Source organism: Pelodiscus sinensis, chromosome 1, assembly GCF_052426305.1.
Source record: "Pelodiscus sinensis isolate ZL-2025 chromosome 1, ASM5242630v1, whole genome shotgun sequence".
In the NCBI taxonomy this organism is placed as follows: Eukaryota; Metazoa; Chordata; order Testudines; family Trionychidae; genus Pelodiscus; species Pelodiscus sinensis.
In genome coordinates this window covers 117,889,161-117,911,241 of record NC_143052.1, presented here as the reverse complement: position 1 = coordinate 117,911,241, position 22,081 = coordinate 117,889,161, and the positions used below count along the sequence as shown (strand labels likewise).

General features: G+C 46.2%; 2 protein-coding genes across 3 annotated transcripts in view; both read right to left on the bottom strand.

The window, feature by feature from the left end:
* The window catches only part of BCAT1 (branched chain amino acid transaminase 1), a 102,713-nt gene that overhangs the window by 47,693 nt on the left and 32,939 nt on the right, over positions 1 to 22,081 (bottom strand). For both annotated transcript variants that reach the window (XM_006121274.4, XM_006121273.5), the window contains exon 3: positions 3,234 to 3,434. In XM_006121274.4, coding sequence (XP_006121336.3) covers positions 3,234 to 3,434 — 201 coding nt within the window. The remainder of the gene's footprint in view (positions 1 to 3,233; positions 3,435 to 22,081) is intronic.
* On the bottom strand, positions 3,442 to 9,065 carry LOC149525623 (uncharacterized). The gene is given in 2 exon segments (XM_089769655.1): positions 3,442 to 4,397; positions 4,399 to 9,065. Coding segments are annotated over 2 exon segments (1,320 nt in total). The 5' UTR covers positions 5,353 to 9,065; the 3' UTR covers positions 3,442 to 4,031.

Here is a 22,081-nt window from a genome sequence, read left to right as displayed (position 1 = left end):
GAGTAGAGAATCTAACCCATAGTTTTTTGGACCATCCTATAGAACAGGGGTGGGCAAAAGGGCTTCCGTGGGCCGGATCCAGCCCACCAAGCTCGTGGATCTAGCCTGTGGAGGCCCTGCTGTTCCCCCGCCCCCAAGCCAATTAGGGCCTGGGGATTGGGGGAGTGCCTGAAGCCTTCTCCGCTCTTCCCCTGCCCTGCGAGCAGCGCACAGCGCAGCACACTTGTTTGCTGGGGCGGGGAGGGGCAGAGAGGAGAAGGCTTCGGGCGCTCCCCCGCCCCCAGGCCTTAATTGGCTGGAGATGAGGGGGAGGGAGGGGGAGCACACAAAGCCTCCTCCTACCCTGGGGCAGAGGGGAGAAGGCTTTGGGCGCTCCCCTGCCCCCAGGCCTTAATTGGCTGGGGGAGGTGGGGAGCATGCGAAGCCTCCTCCTGCTCTGTGAGCAGCACACAGCACTTGGAAGGAGGAGGCTTTGTGCCAATCAGAGTGTGGAGGCGGGCGAGCTGCGTGAAGCTTCCTTCACCCTGCCCCAGCCCTGAGAGTATCCCGTGACACTTCAGAGTGCCATGTGCTCCTCGCAGGGGGAGGAGGAGACTTCGGGTGCTCCCCCGCTCCCAGTCTTGATTGGCCTGAGGGTGGGGGAGCATGCCAAACCTCTTCCAGGGCATGGGTGCCTAGTGGGAAGGGGGGAAAAAGGGGCTCCCCGACTGCCAAACCAATCATAGTCTGGGGGTGGGGTAGCCACACCCCTTCCTGTTTAGGCCCCGCCCATTCTGGGGTGGCCCCCGGCTATTTCAAAAAATTTTGAAGTGGCCCCGGGCAAAAATTATTGCCCACTCCTGCTATAGAACATAATAGAAAACTATATTAATGTGATTGAAAAGTTCTAAAAAAAAAAAAGAGACTAAAACAATCTAACTCTTAAGTTCTATGTGTAGTTTTTAGAGTCATTTCTCTAGCAATTAAATAGTTTCGCTATTAAATTCTTTAGTGCTTTTCCATAAGGGTTAGTAGATGACTATCAAAGGCTTTAATGCAGCTTTCAGGACACAGAGAGATCTTGTCCACACCACACATTGTAACTGTATTGTAACTGGGTTACAGGATAACCCAGCTGTAATATAAACAGAGCCTCAGTGATTTTGCCTAGGCCACACACCAATTAAGTGGCAGAGTCATGATTAGAAGGCAGGGCTTTTTACTTTTCAGTGCTGTGGACCATACCAGCTCCCGTTTTGTAAAAATTTCTTACACAAATTTGAAAAGAAACCATCCCACAACAAAAATGTGACACTGTAGTGAGAGAACAAAATATACCTTTAATAAGTCATGGCAGAGCTGATTATATAGGACCTTTACAAGGATTTTGTACTGGACTGGAAATCATTTAATACCATAGTTTTCTTATTGCGCCAACTGTGGTTATTACGAAAAGGCTATTTTCCCGAATATGCATTTACAGACAGCGTGATGAGAGGAAGAGGAAGGAATGTTAGTCTAAGATATGATCAGTGATTTGCGAGAAGCAAGAATCACATCATTATTGCAACATAAAGCTTGCTCAAGCTTTTAAATCTTTTTCTCCATGGATGGCTGCTCGTAACTTTTCAGAGCATAGAAAACCTTTTCACTTGCTCAAGAGAGAGTGCCTGTGGTGCATTCTGGGAATGCCCAGCTCTCATAAAAACAACTACTGTAATTGCTTGCTGGTTTTTATATTATTTGGGGCTGCAAATTGTTGCAGGGCTGCACATGAGTGCATACTATATCATCCGGTATCTGTAAATCACAGGAACTGGATCCAGAGGCCAGCAGAGCCGGCATATCACAGTGCATCATGGAGGGCAAGGAGAAAGGGAGGGGGAATGCCAAATTCATCATTTTTATTATACCCACTGTGTATTCATTGAGCCACAGCATTGGCACCAGATTCTCCTCTGTCTGTCCTCTTGGCTAGAGGAAATGTGATGCAACAAAAGTAAAAACAAAACAAAAACAAAAAATAAAAATAAAAATGGAAAAAAATAAGAGCATATTCATATTAGCAATGATTTCAGACTGGGCCAGAGGCCTAGCTCTAAAGCAAATATGCTACTATGAGTGAAACATAAATTTGGGACTCCAGCGTGGTTTCTTGCTCCTGGAGCAGATCAAGAGTCAGATCTAGCCGTCCTCAGACCTAAGGACCTGTAACTGTAATACTGATCCTTGAAAATTAGTTGACTGAATGGAAAAAGGGGATGGACCAGAACCTTATGGCTCAGGAGTCTCCCAGCCCAGGCCAAAAAAAAAAAAAAAGAAAAAAAGTAATGAGCCTGTTTCTCTTCTTATTTACACCCATGAAACTCCATTAAGTTCAGGGGAGTCACTCTTAATATATGCTGAAGTCGAAGGAGAATCAGGCCAATGTTCTCACTGTATGTGCCTAGATAGCTCAATGTGCCCCTCCTGATGCTTTGACAGAGATGAGAGTTTAGCACAAGCCACTCCAATGACACAGGAAAAGGAGCTTTAGACGCTAGTTTCTAAGCATTTTTTAAAACTATTAACCACGCTGGCTTCCGGCTGTTAACATTTCACTTTCTTATGGGCAGCAATTTGTTGCTATTTGATCTCTACTCTAATGCATTTATTTTTAATCTTATAAGATTGCCTGAGAACAAGTCAATAAGTGAGAATTAGAAACAAGAATCTGCCAAGAGTACCCTAGAATCCAAGCTATGGATTTTTAATGCACTCTATCAGTTTTGCAAACTCAGTGTGCATGCTCAGTCCCCAAATTGATACCAGCAATTTCCTTAGTCTCATACAAACCATTTCAGTGTCACACTAGAGTATGCAACAGGGTGAGCTGGAAACAGCAGACCAGATTTCGCTCTCAATTAATCAAATGGAAATAAAAACGAACTCCGCCAAAGCCAATGGAAAGTCTCAGCGAGGTAGCCATGTTAGTCTGTAGCTGCAAAAACAACTAAGAGTCCCTTGGCACCTTAGAGACTAATAGATTTCTTAGGGCAAGAATTAATGCCCCAATAAATCTGTTAGTCTCCAGGGTGCCACAGGACTCCTCACTGTTAAAGCCAATGGGAGTTACTCTGGAGTGACACCAGTGTTAATTCAGCACATATGGGACATTACTAAATAACTAACTATGGTACTTAGGACCTATTACAATGTGATGTTGTCAAAAGCTAGTAAAGAAAAGGTTATTTCTTAATCCGTTTGGTACTCACTTCCACAGCATAGTGGAGAGCTGATGAGGCTGGATGTAAAGAAAGGTTCTCAAGAGGCTTAATCTGGGGTTTCTCCCATCCCGAAGCCAAAGACCATTCGACTGTCAGCATGTTGTCCGTGAAAACAGTTCCGAACACCAAACCACTGGGGTCTGGTTTTTCCTTGAAAGTAGTAGCTGGGTTAATAATTAAGTCTGCAGCCTGGAAGAAACATAAACCAAAGATATATGAGTGTTCAAAAATAAAGTACGTCAAAAGCGAACAAAAATGCGTATGTATCCGTCACCACAGAACCATAACTAGGCAAGGGAGTTTTGTTTTACAATTTTGACAGATGTAACTGTTTAAGTGTAAGCACTTTTTCTATATTTATCTATTTACATTTTAATAGTTGTGGGAGATTATGGAGGTGGGGAAAGAACGGTTACTTACATCGTAACTGTTGTTCTTCGAGATATGTTGCTCATGTCCATTCCATGTAGGTGTATTCGTGCAGTGTGCACGCATCGTCGGAGATTCTTCCCTCAGCAGTATCCGTCGGGCCAGCTGGGAGCCCCCTGGAGTGGCACAGGTGTACCAGTCAATATATACTCCTGCTGGCCCTCCACCTACTCAATTCCTTCTTACCGGAATACTCCGGAGAAGGAGAGGCGGGTGGGACTGGAATGAACATGAGCAACACAGCTCGAAGAACAACAGTTATGAGGTAAGTAACCGTTCTTTCTTCTTCGAGTGATTGTTCATGTGCATTCCCTGTCAGTGACTCCAAAGCAGGACCTGAGGAGGAAGGTCAGAGTTTCAGGTTACTGTGGAGTGAAGAACCTCTCTACCCAGGGCAGCATCCTCTCTGGCGAGATGTGACAGCGCATAATGGTTGGCGAAGGTGTGGACGGAGGACCACGTGGCCACCCTGCAGATGTCCAAGATCGGGACCTGCGCTGCGAAGGCTGTGGAGAAGGCCACAGCCCTGGTAGAGTGCGCTGTGAAAGGAGTGGCTGGGACTCCTGCCAGAGCACAGCACTCACTGATGCAGGCAGTGATCCAAGAGGAAATTCTCTGCGTAGAGACCGGCTGACCCCATACGTGTTCTGCAATGGCCAGGAAGAGTTGTGGCGATTTACGGAATGGTTTTGTTTTGTCTAAATAAAAGGCTACGGCTCTCTCTGACATCTAAGGTGTGCAAATCCTGTTCCTTCCCTGACGCATGAGGCTTAGGGTAGAACACTGGTGGGAATATGTCTTGGAAGACATGGAAGGAGGAGACCACCGTGGGCTGAAAGGTGGGGTGGGAGCGAAGTCTGACTTTGTCTTTGAAGAAAACTGTATAGGGAGGATCTGAAGTGAGCGCCCTGAGCTCAGACACCCGCCTAGCGGACGAGATCGCCACCAGGAGGGATACCTTGTAGGACAGGTGAAGGAGGGAACAGGATGCTAGGGGTTCGAATGGGGGCCCCATGGGCTTAGATAGGACCAGGTTGAGGTCCCACTGAGGTGTGGGCTGCCGTACATGCGGGTAAAGCCTATCTAGGCCCTTAAGGAACCTGTTTACCATGGGATCCACAAACAGGGTCTTCCCTCCGTGCCCAGGGTGGAAAGTGGATATGGCCACCAAATGAATCTTGATGGAGGAAGAGGAGAGTCCCTGGAGCCTGAGATCCAAGATGTAGTCCAGGATCAGGGGAATTGGGGCTTCTCTTGGGGAAATCCCTCTGTGGGAAGCCCAGATATAGAACCTCTTCCACTTTGCCAGGTACGTGGCCCTAGCGGAAGGTTTCCTACTTCCCAACAGGACCTCCTGAACACAAGCCGAGCACTGGAGCTCCGCAGCCGTCAGCCACGGAGCTGTCAGGTGTAGCGAGTGAAGGTCCGGGTGTCGGAGTCTGCCGGAGTCTTGGGAGACTGGATCCGGGAGTAGCGGGAGGGTTATGGGCCTCTCACAAGACAGGATGAGAAGGAATGAGAAACAGTATTGTTTGGGCCAGACTGGGGCGATGAGAATTAGGGAAGCCCTGAACTCCTGCACTGTCAAGAGGACCTTGTGGATGAGCAGGAACGGTGGGAAGGCGTAAAGCAGGTCCCCAGGCCAGGGTGAAGGAGTGCATCTCCCAGGGAGCCCCATCCCAATCCCATGAGGGAGCAGAACCTCGGGCACTTCCTGTTCTGCCTTGTGGCAAACAGTTCCAGTTGGGGAAATCCCCACCTGCAGAAAATGGAGTGAGCCACGTCCTCCCTGAGGGACCACTCAAAAATGCCCTGCTCAGCCTGTCCACCAGGACGTTCTGAGAGCCCGGGAGATACGCGGCCGTCGGGTGGACATCTGCCCTGATACAGAGGTCCCACAGGTGAATCGCCTCCTGACATAGGCAGGGGGCTCATGCCCCGCCCTGTCTGTTTATATATGACACTGCCATCATGTTGTCTGACAAAATGAGGACTGACCTGCCCCTGAGGAGGGAAAGAAAAACTGCACAGGCCAGCCTGACTCCCCGGAGTTCCCTTACATTGATGTGCAGGGAGAGGTTTTCCCTGGACCACATACCTTGTATCTGCATATCACCCAGGTATGCTTCCCAACTGGTGTCCAAGGCGTCCGTAACAAGTCAGACAGCTGGTACCGGTCTAGAGAAAGGGACCCCCACACAGACTTCCTCCGGAAGAGTCCAACAGGTCAGCGAATGCAGGACCGTTACCGGGACCGTCACCACTCTGTCCCACGGGTGGAGGGCTGGGTTGTGGACTTGCGCCAGCCACATTTGTAGGGGTGCATGTGGAGTCTAGCATGTTGCACGACATAGGGGCATGTGGCCATTAGGCCAAGGAGTCGCATGCACAACCGGGCTGTGGTTACCGGAAATCTCTGGAGACCGCGGACGGTGGACTCTTTTGCCAGGAAGCAGGACCTGGGGAAGAGAGGCCTTTGCCAACATTGAGTCCAGGGTGGCCCCTACAAACTCTATCACCCGAGTCAGGGCTAAAGTTGACTTGTCCATACTGAGGAGAAGGTCCAGCTCCCCAAAGAGGTTCCAGACCACCAAATGTGGCCCCGTACTTGGTCCTCTGTGTGTCCCCTCAGTAGCCAATCATCTAGCTGGGGGAACACCTGAATGCCCCTTTTTCTCAGGGCAGTGGCCACGACCACCATACATTTGGTAAAGACATGGAATGCCATACAGATACCAAAGGGCAGGGCCGTAAACCAAAGGGTAGTGGTCCGTGCTCACCGTAAAGCGGAGGAACTGCCGATGATGAGGGGCGATCAAGATGTGAAATTAGGCGTATTTCAGATAGAGGGCAACATACCAGTCTCTGGGGGCTAGCGATGGCATTATGGACGCCAGGGTTAACATTTTGAATCTGGCTTTGACAATGAAGGAGTTTAGGTTTCTAAGGTCCAGGATGGGAGGAAAGCCTCCTTTGGCCTTCGGGACCAGAAAGTAACGAGAGTAGAAACCCCTGCCCAGGGCCCCGGAGGGAACAGGCTCTATGTCTCCCACGTTAAAGAGCTGAAGAACCTCCTCCCATAGGAGGGGCTCGTGAGATGGGTCCCTGAAGAGGGATGGGGTAGGAGGGTAGGGAAATTGAGTGGAACGGAATGGTGTATCCCCCTTCCACTATTTCCAGGACCCACCAGTCTGAGATAATAGAGTGCCAGGCCTGCAGGAAAGGGAATAAGCGATCCCGGAAAATGGGCAAGGAGACTGATGTGCCGTCCCGTCAAAATCCCTGGCATGGGGGATCAGGCCAAGGGAGTAGCTGACGGAGGGGCTCGAGGTCCCGAGACAACTGAACTTGGTCTGGAAGGGTCCACACCCTGGTTTTGGTGATAAGCCCAGGGAGACCAGAAAGGCCACTGGGCTGGAGGTTGTGGGGGCCATGTTTGATGTATTATCAGCACTGGGACTGGTTATGCCCACTGCTGTTGGCGGTGGTGGGAGGACGAGCTGTGGTGCCGTGATCGGTGCTGTGAGGGTGATCAGTGCCAGGAACGAGACCTGGAGCCTCTGGTCGACCAAGTGGATTCTGCCTCTGAGTGGGACGAGTACTCAGAGGCTGACCAGGGTGAGGCTGTTGTGGCCTTGCCATTGACTCAGGTTTGCCGCAGTGCTGGAGAGAAGGTGGTGGCATGACTGAGCCCGGAGACGGTAGGGGCTGTGCTGAGGAAGGAGCCACAGGGCTCAGTGCTGTGGTCTGTGCCACATGGCGGTGCCATGGCAGCGTGGGTGCCCCATGCCAGGAAACATCCGGTGCCGGTTCCGATGTCGGTGCCACAGGTGCTGGGGCTGGTGCTGAGGGTGCAGACTGCATCGGATGGCGTTTCCTGATGTCCTGAACTACACCCTCAGACAACCTTGATGGCGGTCGGTGCCGGCCATTCCCATGCCCTCTGGTGGGAGTTGGCGATGGTGGTGGTGAGGGAGATGACTCAATTAAAATTCTCGCTGCCTCGAAGGCCTCCGGGGTGGGGAGTTCCAGGAAGTCCCCAGGTGGGCTAGGCCCCCTGCCAGGAGATGAGTGTCCACCCGAACGAGATGGCCTGGGTTCGGCACTGTGTGGTGCCACATGCCCCACCAAGGGGCTCACAGAGGGCACGCGCCTTAGAGACCTGCCCCATTCGGCCTCTTCTTTTTCTGCAGCACCAGGGCCTTTGACGGGGGACGGGGCCTGTGTTGTGCCTGGGAGGCACAGGAGTGGGCCGAAGCATCTCGCACCAACACCAGTGCACTCAGAGACACCAGTGCCAGGTCCAATGCCGGTGCTGGTCTCAAGGCTGCCTCCATGAGCATGATCTTAAGGCATGATTCTCTTTCGCTCTTCATGCAGGGCTTAAAGGCCTTGCAAATCTTGCAGCTCTCTGACAGATGAGCTTTTCTCAGGCACTTTAAAAACGCCAAGTGCGTATCACCGCAGATCATGGGCGGACTGCATTTCTTGCAGGGTTTGAATCCCTGCAGTCTGGGCATACCCCACCAAGGGCGCACAGAGCACAGTGGTGGCAAAACAAACAACTAAATCAACAGTCTTTTCAACTCAATTTACAACTAACAATGGTGATTAACTGATAACAAAGAACTACTTATGTATGATTGCTAAAGCAAGAGCTGAGGGTTGTTCCAAGGACCGTTATGGCGGTAAAAAGGAACTGACTGGGTGAGGGGGCCAGCAGGGGTATATATGGGCGGGTATACAGGCGTCACTCCAGGGGGCTCCTCCTGGCCCGGATACTACTGAGGGAAAAATCTCCAACGACGCTTGCATGCTGTGCGTACACACCTCCATGGAATGCACATGACCAATCACTCGAAGAACAGTATTTCTTTAATGGCAGAAAATAAAATTTAAAAAATCTTCCTACAAGACTTCTACATACATGGGGAGACTGTGACTTGACCCAGGGAAGAAAGGTACATTTCTGCTTCCTGCCTCATGGTGGAGGGAGGAGGGAGAGTAGCAAGGCTCTGAGGAGCTGCTACTCCCCTTGCATACACAGATGGGCAGGAGTAGTTAGAGCAGGGCAGAGCCGTATCTCCACTTTTCCCGCTCACCTTCTTATAACATACTGAGCAGCCCAGCTCAGCTGGCTCGGAGAGGGGAAAGTAATCTGAAAGGATTGTCATGCTGAGTCAAACTGCCTTCTCTGGGTTGGCACAGGCCTGCACTGCCCTTTATTCCTGGCTCCAAGTAAAGTGTCACACTTGTATTTGATACCTAAAAATACTGTGCTATTAATGCACAGGTGTGCTAAGGCAGAAATGGGTCAGTACCAGGCATCACAGAACAGAGGACTTGGCTTTTCAGACTAGGGTTGCCAGATGGTTTAACCAAAAATACCAACGCCTCCCCCCCCCACCCACCCCCCTCTCCAAAGCAACAACAAAACACTGGGGAAAAAATTCTGTTGAGGAAAAAAAAAGGTGGAGACCAAAGTTGTTGAGCAAACTTAATAAATCCTGAGAGTTATTAAGCAAAAAAATTTAAAAAACAAAACAGCATGGCTCCTTTAAGAAAAGCCTTTGAGGCTTTTTGCCGGCGGCTATCTTGTTTTCCTGATCTGAGCCAGAAGACCGTTCCCCTGCGGAACCAGGTAAGCAGGAGGCCCGGTGGGGCCCAGGGAGGATTCGGGGGCGTTCGGGGGCTGTCCCCAGTTGCTGAGTGTATGATGGGTTGCCAGGTGTCCGGTATTTTCTGGATTTTTTTACTGGACAGGAAGTGAAAATACTGGACTATCTGGGTCAATACTGGACACCTGGCAACCCTATTTCAGACTCAAAACACATTTTCTAAAGCAAGAGGAATTTGGTCTTGGTCATTTGAAAAAGTCTTTCTTTAAACAAACTGATATTCATGAAACTTTTAGTAGACAAGGGCCTATTTTTTTCTGCTTTTTTTTAGATTAGTAAAATGAACAGTGAGCCAAAGTATATGAAGAGCTAAAAGTTTATTTCAAGCAGGCTTATCTAAGTATTACAGTACATTAGTTTGACTGTCCTCATACAACAAGAATTACAGTTCTTATCTCTTTGTAAGAACTTTTAGCCTGTTGACAGTAAATTCTTTAAAGGGAATAGTTCTGCTCAAAGATTACATGAAACTCAGAAAAGATTATAAAGAAAACCTAAATAGACCGCCAGAAACTGAATCAGAATAAAAGCCATTTTGTAACCTGATGTTTACAACTAGCCACTTAAATATATATGTAATCCCTAATTCAGTAAAACACTTATGCATGACCTTAACTTCAGGAATTTGGCTAAGAATTTGGCTAGGAATTTGGATATCAATGGGACTCATTCACATACTCTCAGAGCCAAGCATGCATTTGGAGTACTCTTTGCTTTACGCAAGTAAAGCTTTAGATACTCTTGTGTTAGTGGTTCCCAACCTTTTTTATACTGCAGACTGGCAAACCCATTCACAAACTTTTAGTGGATCAGGCACATGTCATTTGCATGTTTGCATATTCATTATTCAAATCTGTGCATATTTGCATAAAATCATTAAGATCAGAGTTTGCAGATATCTACAACACTAAAAACAATTCTGTTAAAAGAATCCTTTCCTTTCTTATCTTAAGCCATTAACACCATTTGCATCACTGAAAAATATACAATGTAATATTATTGATAATTGACATGATGATTAATAATAGCGTAAATGAAACATTGTACTCGCAGACTTTATTTAATGGGACATCTGCTGCTGATGTTTTTGCACATTTCTTTGAAGTTTACATCTTAACTGGCCAAATTCAGCTTCATGCGCGCACATACACAAACACTGTAGGCCAGGGTGATCTCTCAGACACTGCAGGCCACAGTGATAACACACACACACTCTCTCTCTCTCTCTCTCTCTCTCTCAACTGGACTCTGCCTTCCAAGGGCCACCTCACATGCTATGGGGCTGGCAGGCAGCAGTGGTCCAGCAAGACTGGGGTAGAACCCTGGTGTCCCTCCCTGCTCTAATAACTAGCCTGCACTCCCCTTCCCTTCTCTCAGAGAACACAGGCATCCGGCAGCCCAAGCAGCTGCTGGAGCTGAACCTGGCTGCTATGAGGCAGCTCAGGGAGCCAGGGTGTCCCTGAGCCCGAGTCCCCAGAGCCGCCACGAACAGTTGGCTTCAGCTGCGGCAGCCACCTGCGACATGCCTGAGGTCTACTCCAGTCCCAGAGCAGCCAGCATGGGCATGGCCTGGCAGGCTGCCACAGCTCGGCAGCCAACAGTTCGCTCCCCGGCAGCAGTCCGAAGATGCCCTAAGTGAAACTAATTTCAAAGGTGCTGAGCACCTGCAGCTGCCACTAAAATCAACAGGAGCTCAGCACCTCTAAAACTTAAGTCTTTTATTTAGTTGGCTAAATTTAGATCTGTGCACTTCATTTTAAGTTCCTGGATATAAAAAATGTTAGCCAAATCTTTTAGAGGGGATAAATGCTTAGATTTTTTTTCATATGGTAGCAGATTGTACCTGAGTAAGGGATCTTGTTTAAAGAGATGGCACACTGAAAGATGCTAAGGGCTGCCATTGAGGATGGATGGGGAACAAGTTGATCCAATGCCAATCACAGGTCTTTAAAGCCAACAGCTATGCCAAGCACTCTCTTAAAGGCTCATAAGAAGAGGCATATCAAGCGCTGTAAAAATTGGAAGTTTTTACCCAAAGCAGTAGGGTCAGAACTAAGCTGCATGGGACTAGGGGGTTTTACCAGTTGCAAGTGTTGGGGCAACAGCACCAGGCTGTAAGTTGTGTGTATTGGAGGCACAGAGCCTATAAAACGGTGGTGGGCAACCTGCGGCCCATCAGGGTTCTACGTGCGAGACATTTTGTTTACCGTTGCCCATGCACAGGGTGGCCAGATTACGCTCATTTCTGCCTGCATGGCAATGCTGGTAGAAAAAAACTGAAGTGACACACACATGTAAAAGCAAGGGCACATGGCATGAGATGCCTGCTGACTGCACACAACACTGACTGTTGTGATTGCCAAGCACTCCCGCTGCACACAATCAAAGCACTGCTACAGTGCAATCGGCACACCCCACAAATTCTAGGTACGCAAGCACAATTAGCAAAACTATACTACACCAGGAGACCATCTTGGTTACAACAATCTTGTGGCCCACAGAGATGAAGCAGGGCCACTCATGCGGCCCACTCTCCAGTCTAAGTTGCCCATTGGTGCTGTAGAAGGAATTGTGAGTTGGTCTTTAAAGGAAGCAAAGACAGAGCTTCTTTGGGCACAGAGTATTCTGGAATTGGCAGATCTCTGAGCAGAGTAACTACTTGCTCATGTTTGTCTCTACTATGTTCAGCGAAACAGGCTTTTGAATAGAATTTTTGTAAATATACACGATATCACTAAGATATCTCACCACATCCCTAAAGCGAACAACCCTGCAAGGCCCCAAATACTGGTTAATTGCTCAGGATAAAGGGTCAGAAATAATTAAACAAGCAAACAATAATTAAACGTCCTTCTCCCCTCTGGCTTGTAGTTATTCACAGCGGCTACATCTAGACTGGCATGATTTTCCGGAAAAGCTTTTAATGGAAAAGTTTTTGCGGAAAAGCGTCCGTGCCAATCTAGATGTGCTTTTCCGCAAAAAAGCCCCGAGCGCCATTTTCGCGATTGGGGCTTTTTTGCAGAAAACAAAGCTGAGCTGTCTACACTGGCCCTTTTGCACAAAAGTTTTGCGCAAAAGGGACTTTTGCCTGAACAGGAGCAGCATAGTATTTCTGCAAAAAGCACTGATTTCTTACAGTAGGAAGTCAGTGCTTTCGCGGAAATTCAAGCCGCCAGTGTAGACAGCTGGCAAGTTTTTCCGGAAAAGCGGCTGATTTTCCGGAAAAACTGGCCAGTCTAGACACAGCCAGCCTGTGCAGGGATGTGACAGACAGATAGGCTGCCTCAGAAACATGATGGGCAGTTGGCAGGGAGTCACTCAGGTAAGTCTCCCAACCAGAACCTGATTCTGGCACTCCAGCCCCTCCCTCCCCCAACCCTCTGCCCCCCACTCCTGCCACACTACCCCACATAACCCAAACCTTCTGCCCCCACTTATCCCCATACTTCCTCCTAGAATCTGCACCTCAATCCTCTGCCCCAGGTCACAACTGCTTCCTTTATCCAAACTCCTTCCTAGACCCTACACTCCTTTCTGAACCCTAATCCCTTGCCCCAAGCTCCCTTCGGCATCCAACCTCCATTTCAGACCCTGCATCTCCTCCATTAATATCATAGAAAAGTGCAGCCCTTGACCAATTTTCACAAACTGGGAGTGGCTCCTCATGAAAAATTATTTCCCACCCCTGCTCTAACCACTTCTACCAGATTTGCCCTTGACTTTGGGGCCACTCACTTATTAGCAGGGCTCGACAAATCATGTAATCTACTCGCCCATGGCGAGTAGATTACAAGACGGCACAGCTGGCGCCGTGCGATCTGCGCATGCACAGCTCGCAGAACTGCACGGCTAGCGTGCAGGGCTCGCCACTGCTTGGCGAGCCCTGTTTATTAGGGTTGCTCTTTGAGAAGGGTTACTCTTTCAGTACTTTTGTCAATATGCTGCTTGTCTCACTTGTGTTCTCATCAATTTTCCTTTTTACAAGCTCCCTTCCAATGGAACTATCTTGCAAGACCTAGGTTCCCCAAGGCTGGGTTCTTCCTGCCCTAGAATCAGATGAACACACACAATAACAGACCATGTCTGAGAGTACCAGACTAATCAGCACTCCCAAGCTGACCTCACTCATGTGCCATGGGCACCACACTGGAATAGAGGAGTACATCTGAGCATGCTGGATCGATCAGCAATTCCAAGCCGCTACCCTTTTCTGACAAGGTTCAGCATGACCCTATCTTCACTATCAATTGTTATAATTACTCTGGTAGTAACCCACTCGATAAGAAAACTCCACAGGATTTTTGGGTGCTGCAGGGTCTTTACCTTAGGTGCAAGGTGTGTTGCTGCAGAGAGGATGGGGGAATCAAAACACCCACAAGGGGAGAAGAGAGAGAAGCAATCAGCTTAACTATGAACATTATTTATTATTTATTTCAAGGTAGTAACCATACAAGGTGAGCCAAACAAACAAAACAGTTATAATATGAAATTTAACATAAATTTGATTACAGAAGTCAGGTTTAGCACACTATAACTGATCACACATATTAGGGTCAGAAGGCTATACTGAGAGAGAGAGACAGAGAGAGAGAAATGGATCTCACCAGTGTTTCCTCTAATTTTTTTTCCACTGATGTGCAGAATAAATTTCCTTATATGCATCAAGGCATATGCAGATGTGCACCACCAATAGAAACACATGTGGCCCAGCTATGGGAGGCTCTGCTAATCAGCTGGGAGGCATTTTAATATCTCCTGGGTGGCTGCCCAATCACCCAGTTTACAGGGAACAATGGATCTCACCCTCCATGAAGTTTGAATCAATCAGGTGGTGGTAGTAGTTGAGGGTCCAGAGTTTTGAAGTCAGGCAGAGCAGAGACCCCAGCCTGATCAGTCAGGAAGTGATAAAGTCTCAGTGGAAATAATGCAGAATTTGGATCTGAGCACCAGAATACTTCGCTGGAGCATTGGTAAGGGGGTTTTTAACGGAAAGAACAATGGTTCAAGGAAGAACACTAGATTTGTTAATTGGTAAACTGATGATTTAAGGGAGTGTACCAAAGTTGTTTTGTTCCAGCTAGAGGATAGGAACTGATCATTCCCGGTAGTGGGTGGTGTTCTTTCAAAAGAGCTCACAATGCAATTAAGCAGTTTCAGTACTTTGGCTATCAATAGAGGACTTATTACTAAAATTGCTCTAATAACTACTGAGCTGAGTGTGTTTCAGGCTCATTAACATCTGAAACAGAGATTCCTTCCCTGCTTTCTTGGTCCCAGAGCTCACTGAAGTTATTCCTTGGAATCTCTATTCTCCATTCTGTATGCTACAGGAGATACCTCCCAGTTTCCATCTTTGATGCAAATGAGGATAGGGGAGTTTCCTTAATCCTGGCCTCCTTTCCTGGAGGGGTTTAGATGTGTCTTCCACTGCCTTTTCATTGCTTTTTAAAAATCTTTCTACTGATTGGCTTTGGTTCCAAAAGAGGCTGGGGGAGGGGTGTTTTTCATGATTCAGAACTCAGAACACAGAACTCAGGGGTAACACCACCAGATCCAATCATGACAGTATGATCTAGGGGACTGGAACCTGGAAGCCAGGTCATGTGATTCTGTTCCTGGTTCTGCCTCTGGCCTGCTGGACTAGCCACTTTACACCTTTGCTTCTGTTTCCCTCCCATTCTGCTGTGTATTTAAATAAGATCACAAACCTTCTATGGCATAGTCTGGAGAGTGCCTAGCTTAAGTGCGGGCAATAAGAGACCCACGGGCCAGATGTGGTTCACCAGGGTTAGCCCCTGGCAGGCCACCAGACACTTCATTCACCTGTGTGTCCACAGGTCTGGATGCTCACAGTTCCCGTTGGCCGTGGTTGCTGTTCCTGGCCACTATGGGCAGCAGGTTTAAAAGGCAAGTAGAGACAAAGTCTCCCTGAGTATCAATGCTCAACCCCACCCCTCATCCTATCCCTATTCTGACCATTCCTGAAGGCTCCCATACCAGGTTGTTGCAGCCCACAGCCTAGTGACTCCCCCTCTCACCTTGGATCTTACTAGATCTATTAGCATAACATTGAACCTGTGAAAGAGCCATTAAGTAGTAATGAAACCATTTCACAGGCATGTGCCTACCCTGAATTTACTGACAAAACCAGTTGTGCATGACTATGTCTACAGGACCTTAGTTGAAATATTTAAAGCAAATTTTAATTAGTTTGTTGCTGAATCACATCTTTAAAAAAAATCCATGCATAGATATTTAGATGCACAAACTGAGTATTCAGCTTTAGCCTAAAATGCTTGGTTCTTCAAAAAGAATTTAAAAAAAAAATTGTTTAAAAAAACACAATTCACAATTTGTTTTTAATACAAACATTTGCTTCAAGAGCCTTCTTGTCCTTTCTATCATCCCTACACTCCTTTCACCCGCTGTTGAAGAGAAACCTTAAAGAGAAACAATCCTTTTCTTCCAAAGAGCTGGATAAATGAGTCTCCCTTTTTCTTCTATTTCATGAATTAGTTTTAAGAGAACCCTCCAAAAAAATCAGTAAGATATAAAATCCTTTGATATGCCTAAAATCTTTGGAAACATATTTTAAGATAAATATATAGTGACATTTCATAAATATGTGGTTATGAAAATTACACAAATTAAATTAGTGTTCTTTTTCTAAAAGCAATAAACTTTATTATGAACACACTAAATTGATTAGTTTAAAATAATATCATTGTTTCAGTAGTAATCTGGAATTATTGTTTTATGAAGGCTTACGAGTATGTTTAAAATATAAAATCATCTTAGAAATACTGATGAAGAAAATGTAAAAAGAGAAAAGCTGCATCATGTAGGCCATAAAACATTTAATATTGTATTCAGCGGGACAACTGACTTGTCCTTTCAACAAAGCTTATGCAAATAAATCTCCAACAAACTTCAGGGTATATCAAAAAACCTGTGACTGATATATTTTATTCCCAAATTTAGTGCTTTGAATTAAGTACCTTCTGCACGTCCAGTCTGAACAATCTGGCACACAGTGGAAAACAAGCTCTGTTTTCTTTAGAAAGAAGTATAGAAGAATGGGGGGTTTTGTTCGAATGTCATTTGCTACATTTGGGTTCAGGGATTTGACTGGATTAGGTGAACAGAGAGAAGCGGGAAACAGCCTGGAAGAGGTAGAATAGTGGGATGGGGCAAGACCTGGGTGAAGAAAGGGGGAGGGGCAACAGGCTGGGGAGCTTGCCTCCCCAAGCAGCAGCTTTACCTACTGCCCATGCTGACCCCTGGGAGCTGGGGAAGCAGTCAGTTGTAATTCACTAAATATTTCAAAATGTATTACTAACCTAACAGTGTATGCGCCAGGGGCATGTTTTCAAAGCCTGCCTTATCATCTCTTTACATTCATTCCCATTTTGATTTAGAGCAAAGCCTGAGGCTCAAGAATGGAGAATGAGCCGTGAGGCTGAAGGAGAAAATGCAGTGCTCTTACTTGAAAAAGGAAGGTATCTCTGAAGTCGTGCCAGAAAAAACCCCTGCAAAAACCTGAGGTGCTCTGCGCAGCATAGCTTATTGACAGGACTTTTGAATGTCCACTAGCACATATACCAGACGCTACCGCTTGCTCTCTCTTGTCTGACAGGATAGAAATCAGAGCTGAATACACTATGGATAATAATAATTAATAACAATAAATGAGAGAGAATAGGGGACTTAGACCTATGGAGCCAATTGGAAGAGTCAGTAGAGAAGAGGGGAACAGCAGCTCTGGGGCTCGCTTGCCTCTTCTCTGTGATGTGGAGAAGGGCCACTGCAATAAAGCTGTGCTAATCATGGGCACACAGGAACAGTGAGCAGAGTTTAAAGGGTGTGTCTAAACTACATGGTTCCGTCGACGGAGCCATGTAGATGAGACTGATCAGCAGAGAAAAATGAAGCCACGATTTAAATAATCGCGGTTTCATTTCAATTTAAATGGCTGCCGCGCTCTGCCGACCAGCTGATGATCAGCTGTTTGTCGGCAGATCGGGGCAGTCTGGACGCTCCCCTGTCGACATGAAAGCCCTTTGTCGAACTCCCCCTTATGCCTCGTGGGATGAGGTTTACCAGGGAGGTCGACAAAGGGCTTTCATGTCGATGGGGGAGCATCCAGACTGCCTCGATCTGCCAACAAACAACTGATCATCAGCTGGTTGGCATAGCGCGGCAGCCATTTAAAATTAAAGGAAACCACGATTATTTAAATTGCGGCTTCATTTTTCTCTGCTGATCAGTCTCATCTACATGGCTCCGTCGATGGAACCATGTAGTTTAGACACACCCAAAGAGGGTAAAGAACTTCTGTCCACAAGTTTGGCTTCCCCATTAACCCTCAAGGCAACAGCCAAGTGAAGAGTATGAACTCAAACTCCCAGCCTCTCAGAAGAAGCAGGGGCCAGAGTAGCTGTCCAGAGAGGCAGGCCAGTGAGGTTCCCTTTCCTGAGCACCTAGGTAAGAAGCAGTGTTGGAGAGCCAGGAAACTTTTGCCTCTGAACAAGATTTCAAGGAAACTACTCCCAATTCATCAGAGCATTTATGCACAAGTCTAATTTTAAGCACCCAAGTAGTCTTATTGACTTCAATTCGACAGCTTCGTTAATCATGTACCTGATTTAAAGCCTATGACATCAATGTGACTCTTTCCCTTCACTTCAATGGCCTTGGGATCAGGTCCTAAAGAAGGTAAAGCACGTGGAATTGGCAGGCTCTTCAAAGCCCCATTCTTGAGCCCTTGCCCTTGTAATTTGGCCCTTAATCATTATCCTTTTATCTACCATCAGATTGTCAATGGATTTTTCTTTAGATAAGAGGAAAAAAAATTCTGGATCTTATGGAAATATTTCTACCTCAGCATTACCAGAGCAAATTTTCCCTCCAACAGGTAACAGCATCTGAGATTTAACAGAGCCAGACTCCCTTTCAACATTTAGCAGTGTTTTCTTAGGGTATGTCTACACTACCCCCCTAGTTCGAACTAGGGGGGGTAGTGTAGACATACCCAGACATATCACAAAATCACAGCAAACTAATATCTTATTTATCAGTTGGGCGTTAATTGAGCTTTTTGAAACGTTACCAATATCTCAAAAAGTAAAAAATGATTGTCGCAAAAATGACTGTTTAAAAATAATACACCTGAATTAGCAGGAAAAATATCTGACCAGAGGCTGGGAGGAACAATGCAATGACACATTTGGTCATTTTAACTTCCCGTACCTTGCCCATTGCAAGTACTGTACATCTAAACACTTCTTGTATACTAGGAAGCACCAGAACCTTGGAATGCTACACAATCACATAAACCATTCTCTTTCTGTAGCATCACCAACCCCTTGTAATTCTGTGCAGTGAATACACATATGCAAACAAATGCTTGGGCAAAACTCTATGATGCCCTGCAGTAGGCTCTGAAAAGAAAGAAACTCTATTTCTTGCATATCTGAAAAAACAACAAATTATCCAAGTATTATCATAACTATAAAAAATATTATACTTTCTGTAAATGCAATTGGTCAAGTTCACCCCTTAATTACTTACACTCTTGCTATGATCAAATTTGACTTGATATCATGTGACTGTGTTGCATTTTGTGTGTGTGTATATGTATAGATAGATAGATATCTCCATATTTACAGGATGCTTTTCATAATGGAACATTTTAATAAAAAAATTACACAATATTAACAATTAGCATGAAATGTTTGAAAAAATTTATCTGCCAGCTGTACTGATTGATTTAATATCTAATTTAATTGAATATCTAATGCTGTGCTGTCCTTTGCCTTACAATGGCTGTATTGCTGCACTGAAGCATAAACACTATGTTCTATTTTTAGAAAGTATTTGCCTGGAAGAAGATTTGATTCTAACACAAACTGAGAGCACACAGCCTATGACACAGAACTGGAATACAGAGATATCTGTAACATTTCAGTACTGGGATCTCACCATTCCCTGCTACACTGGAGTTACCAAATGGCTGTGGGGACATGGCAACTAGGGATGTTAAAAATTGTTTTACTATAACTGTATAATTGCTAAAATTCTTAGCAGTTACACGCACTGTAGGCTCTGCAGTGTAAAGCTTAGCTTTATACTCAGGGGCAGCCCGAGAGGCTAGGCAGACTAGGCAGTCGCCTAGGGTGCCGCCAGCCCGGGCGTCCAATGATGATGTCACGGCCATTGACAGATATGCAGGCAGGGGCGCCGATTGCGCCTTCCGCCTGGGGCGCCAGCTGCCGCAGCTGGTCTCGGGCCACTCCTGTTTATACTCTATAGTCTACACGGCAAAGCCTCCGTAGAAGCAGGGCAGTCAGTGCTTGTCTGCCTGGCTCCTGAGGAGGAAGCTTTAACTGATATTATTAACCGATAGGCATCAGTTTATTGGTTAAACTCTAGCATCCCTAATGGCAAACTCCTGGAGCCAGCAGATGTGAATTCTAGATGTGCAGCTCCTTATAGCTATTGCAAAAGCATTCATAGAGCAATGCAGTTTACTCAAGCTCTACATAGCCATGGGAGGTATCCACCAAAAGTCTTAGTGCCATATACATCTGAGCACACCACCAGTGTGAATGTAGAACCAGAGCTGTTAAATTTCATTTAATCAGCTACTGAGTAGTCGATGGAATTACCATCACCTACTCAATTAGTCAATAAGAGGTAAAACTGCAGAGCTGCAGTGGGGTTAGCTCCCAGCCTCGGGAGGGAATCTTGCTGAGGCTCTGCCTTTTAAAGCAGAGGTGCAGCGTCTGGGAGCCAGAACAGCTGTTTCTCGGCTCGTGCCTGGTCCCCCGCTGCGCCTCTGCCTCACCTGTGGAAATGGTGCTGGGGGAACCAACTTTTAAGCTGACTCCCCCCAGCACTGGCTTCTGCTTCCCCTTACTGCCTCTATGGGAGGGAAGTGACTAGATTAGACTGTGCGATAAGCATATGCTTATTGGATAGTCGACTACTTGATTAGTCATTTACATCCCTATGTAGAACACTATACCAGCCCCTCTCCAGCATGTGATTGGTATTGTAGTCTCTCTCCCTCATGATAAGCTAATATGAGGGATGTTACTCAAGGGTAGATCACACAAACTCATTCTATAACACAGGTATGCTCTGAGTTTACAAGAAGGTAATACAATGTCTCCTTTTGCCAATAATCACTGTTTTAGAACTGCACTGAAAAAAAAGACATAGAGAAAATCCCAAAACTAATGCTTGGAGTACAAGACTCGGAGTCAGGAAACATGGGTTCTGCTCTTGACTTACCAACAGATTCACTGTAACACACAGGGCAAATCATCTAACATCTTTACAGTGAGAAGTTAAATTGATAACTTCAGCTTCTCCATTTATAAAGACCTTGAATAGTCCAGTAAAGAGTAGTACTAATCAACCTCTCATAAAGAGCTTGGAGAGGCTCAAACTTTACCTAAGGACAAAGTACTATTATTCCATCACCATTATGTAGATACATCTCTGTATTAATCATTTTCATGAGCGTGAATCATCTTCATATAATCTCTGTGTTAAGTTTTTAACTTTGTATTGTTTTGTATTGAGTCTTGGTAGAACAGTCCCTAAAAATAAGTAAGGTAAAGAGAATGTCTTTGTACAAGAACAATTTTGCTTAATTGATTGCCCTGTTGAGTGAATGAGGTGTGAATGGAAAAGGCAAGCACCTCCAGGCAGCTGCAAAGGTTGGAGAGGGGATGGAAGCCAGATCCAAGAACAATGAGACATGTTAAGTGGGCCCATTGAAAGAAGATTGGATATATGGACAGCCTTGGAAGTCAGCAGCAAGTGCCTGCTTTTGAAAGTACCCTCTTTGGAGATCAATGTGGCTGCATTGAGACAACACACAGAAGAAGGCACCACAGACTATGCATATGGCGACTCTCACAGATTTTGCATGTGCATAAGATGATAGATTTGCATGAGAGGGGAGTTACTATAAATCAAAGGTATCTTGCAGGAGGACACTGGGTTTTTCCGTCTTGTCCGGATTGGTAGAAGCCCAGCTCCACCCCTCCCCCATCTAACTCACCTGGCCAGAGCTGTTAGGGGGAACAATTATTGGTAACAACAAGATGGAGAGAGAGAGAGAGAGAGAGAGAGAGAGAGTAAGTAATCATAGAATATTAGGACTGGAAGGGACCTCGAGAGGTCATCAAGTCCAGTCCCCTGCCCCCATGGCAAGACCAAATACTGTCTAGACCATCCCTGATAGACATTTATCTAACCTACTCTTAAATATCTCCAGAGATGGGGATTCCACAACCTCCCTGAGCTACCCTGACAGTTAGGAACTTTTTCCTAATGTCCAACCTAAACCTCCCTTGCTGCAGTTTAAGCCCATTGCTTCTTGTTCTATCCTCAGAGGCCAAGATGAACAAGTTTTCTCCCTTCTCCTTATGACACCCTTTTAGATACCTGAAAACAACTATTATGTCCTCCCTCAGTCTTCTCTTTTCTAAACTAAACAAACCCAATTCTTTCAGCCTTCCTTCATAGGTCATGTTCTCTAGACCTTTAATCATTCTTGTTGCTCTTCTCTGGACCCTCTCCAATTTCTCCACATCTTTCTTGAAATGCGGTGCCCAGAACTGGACACAATACTCCAACTGAGGCCTAACCAGCGCAGAGTAGAGCGGAAGAATGACTTCTCGTGTCTTGCTCACAATACATCTGTTAATAATCATA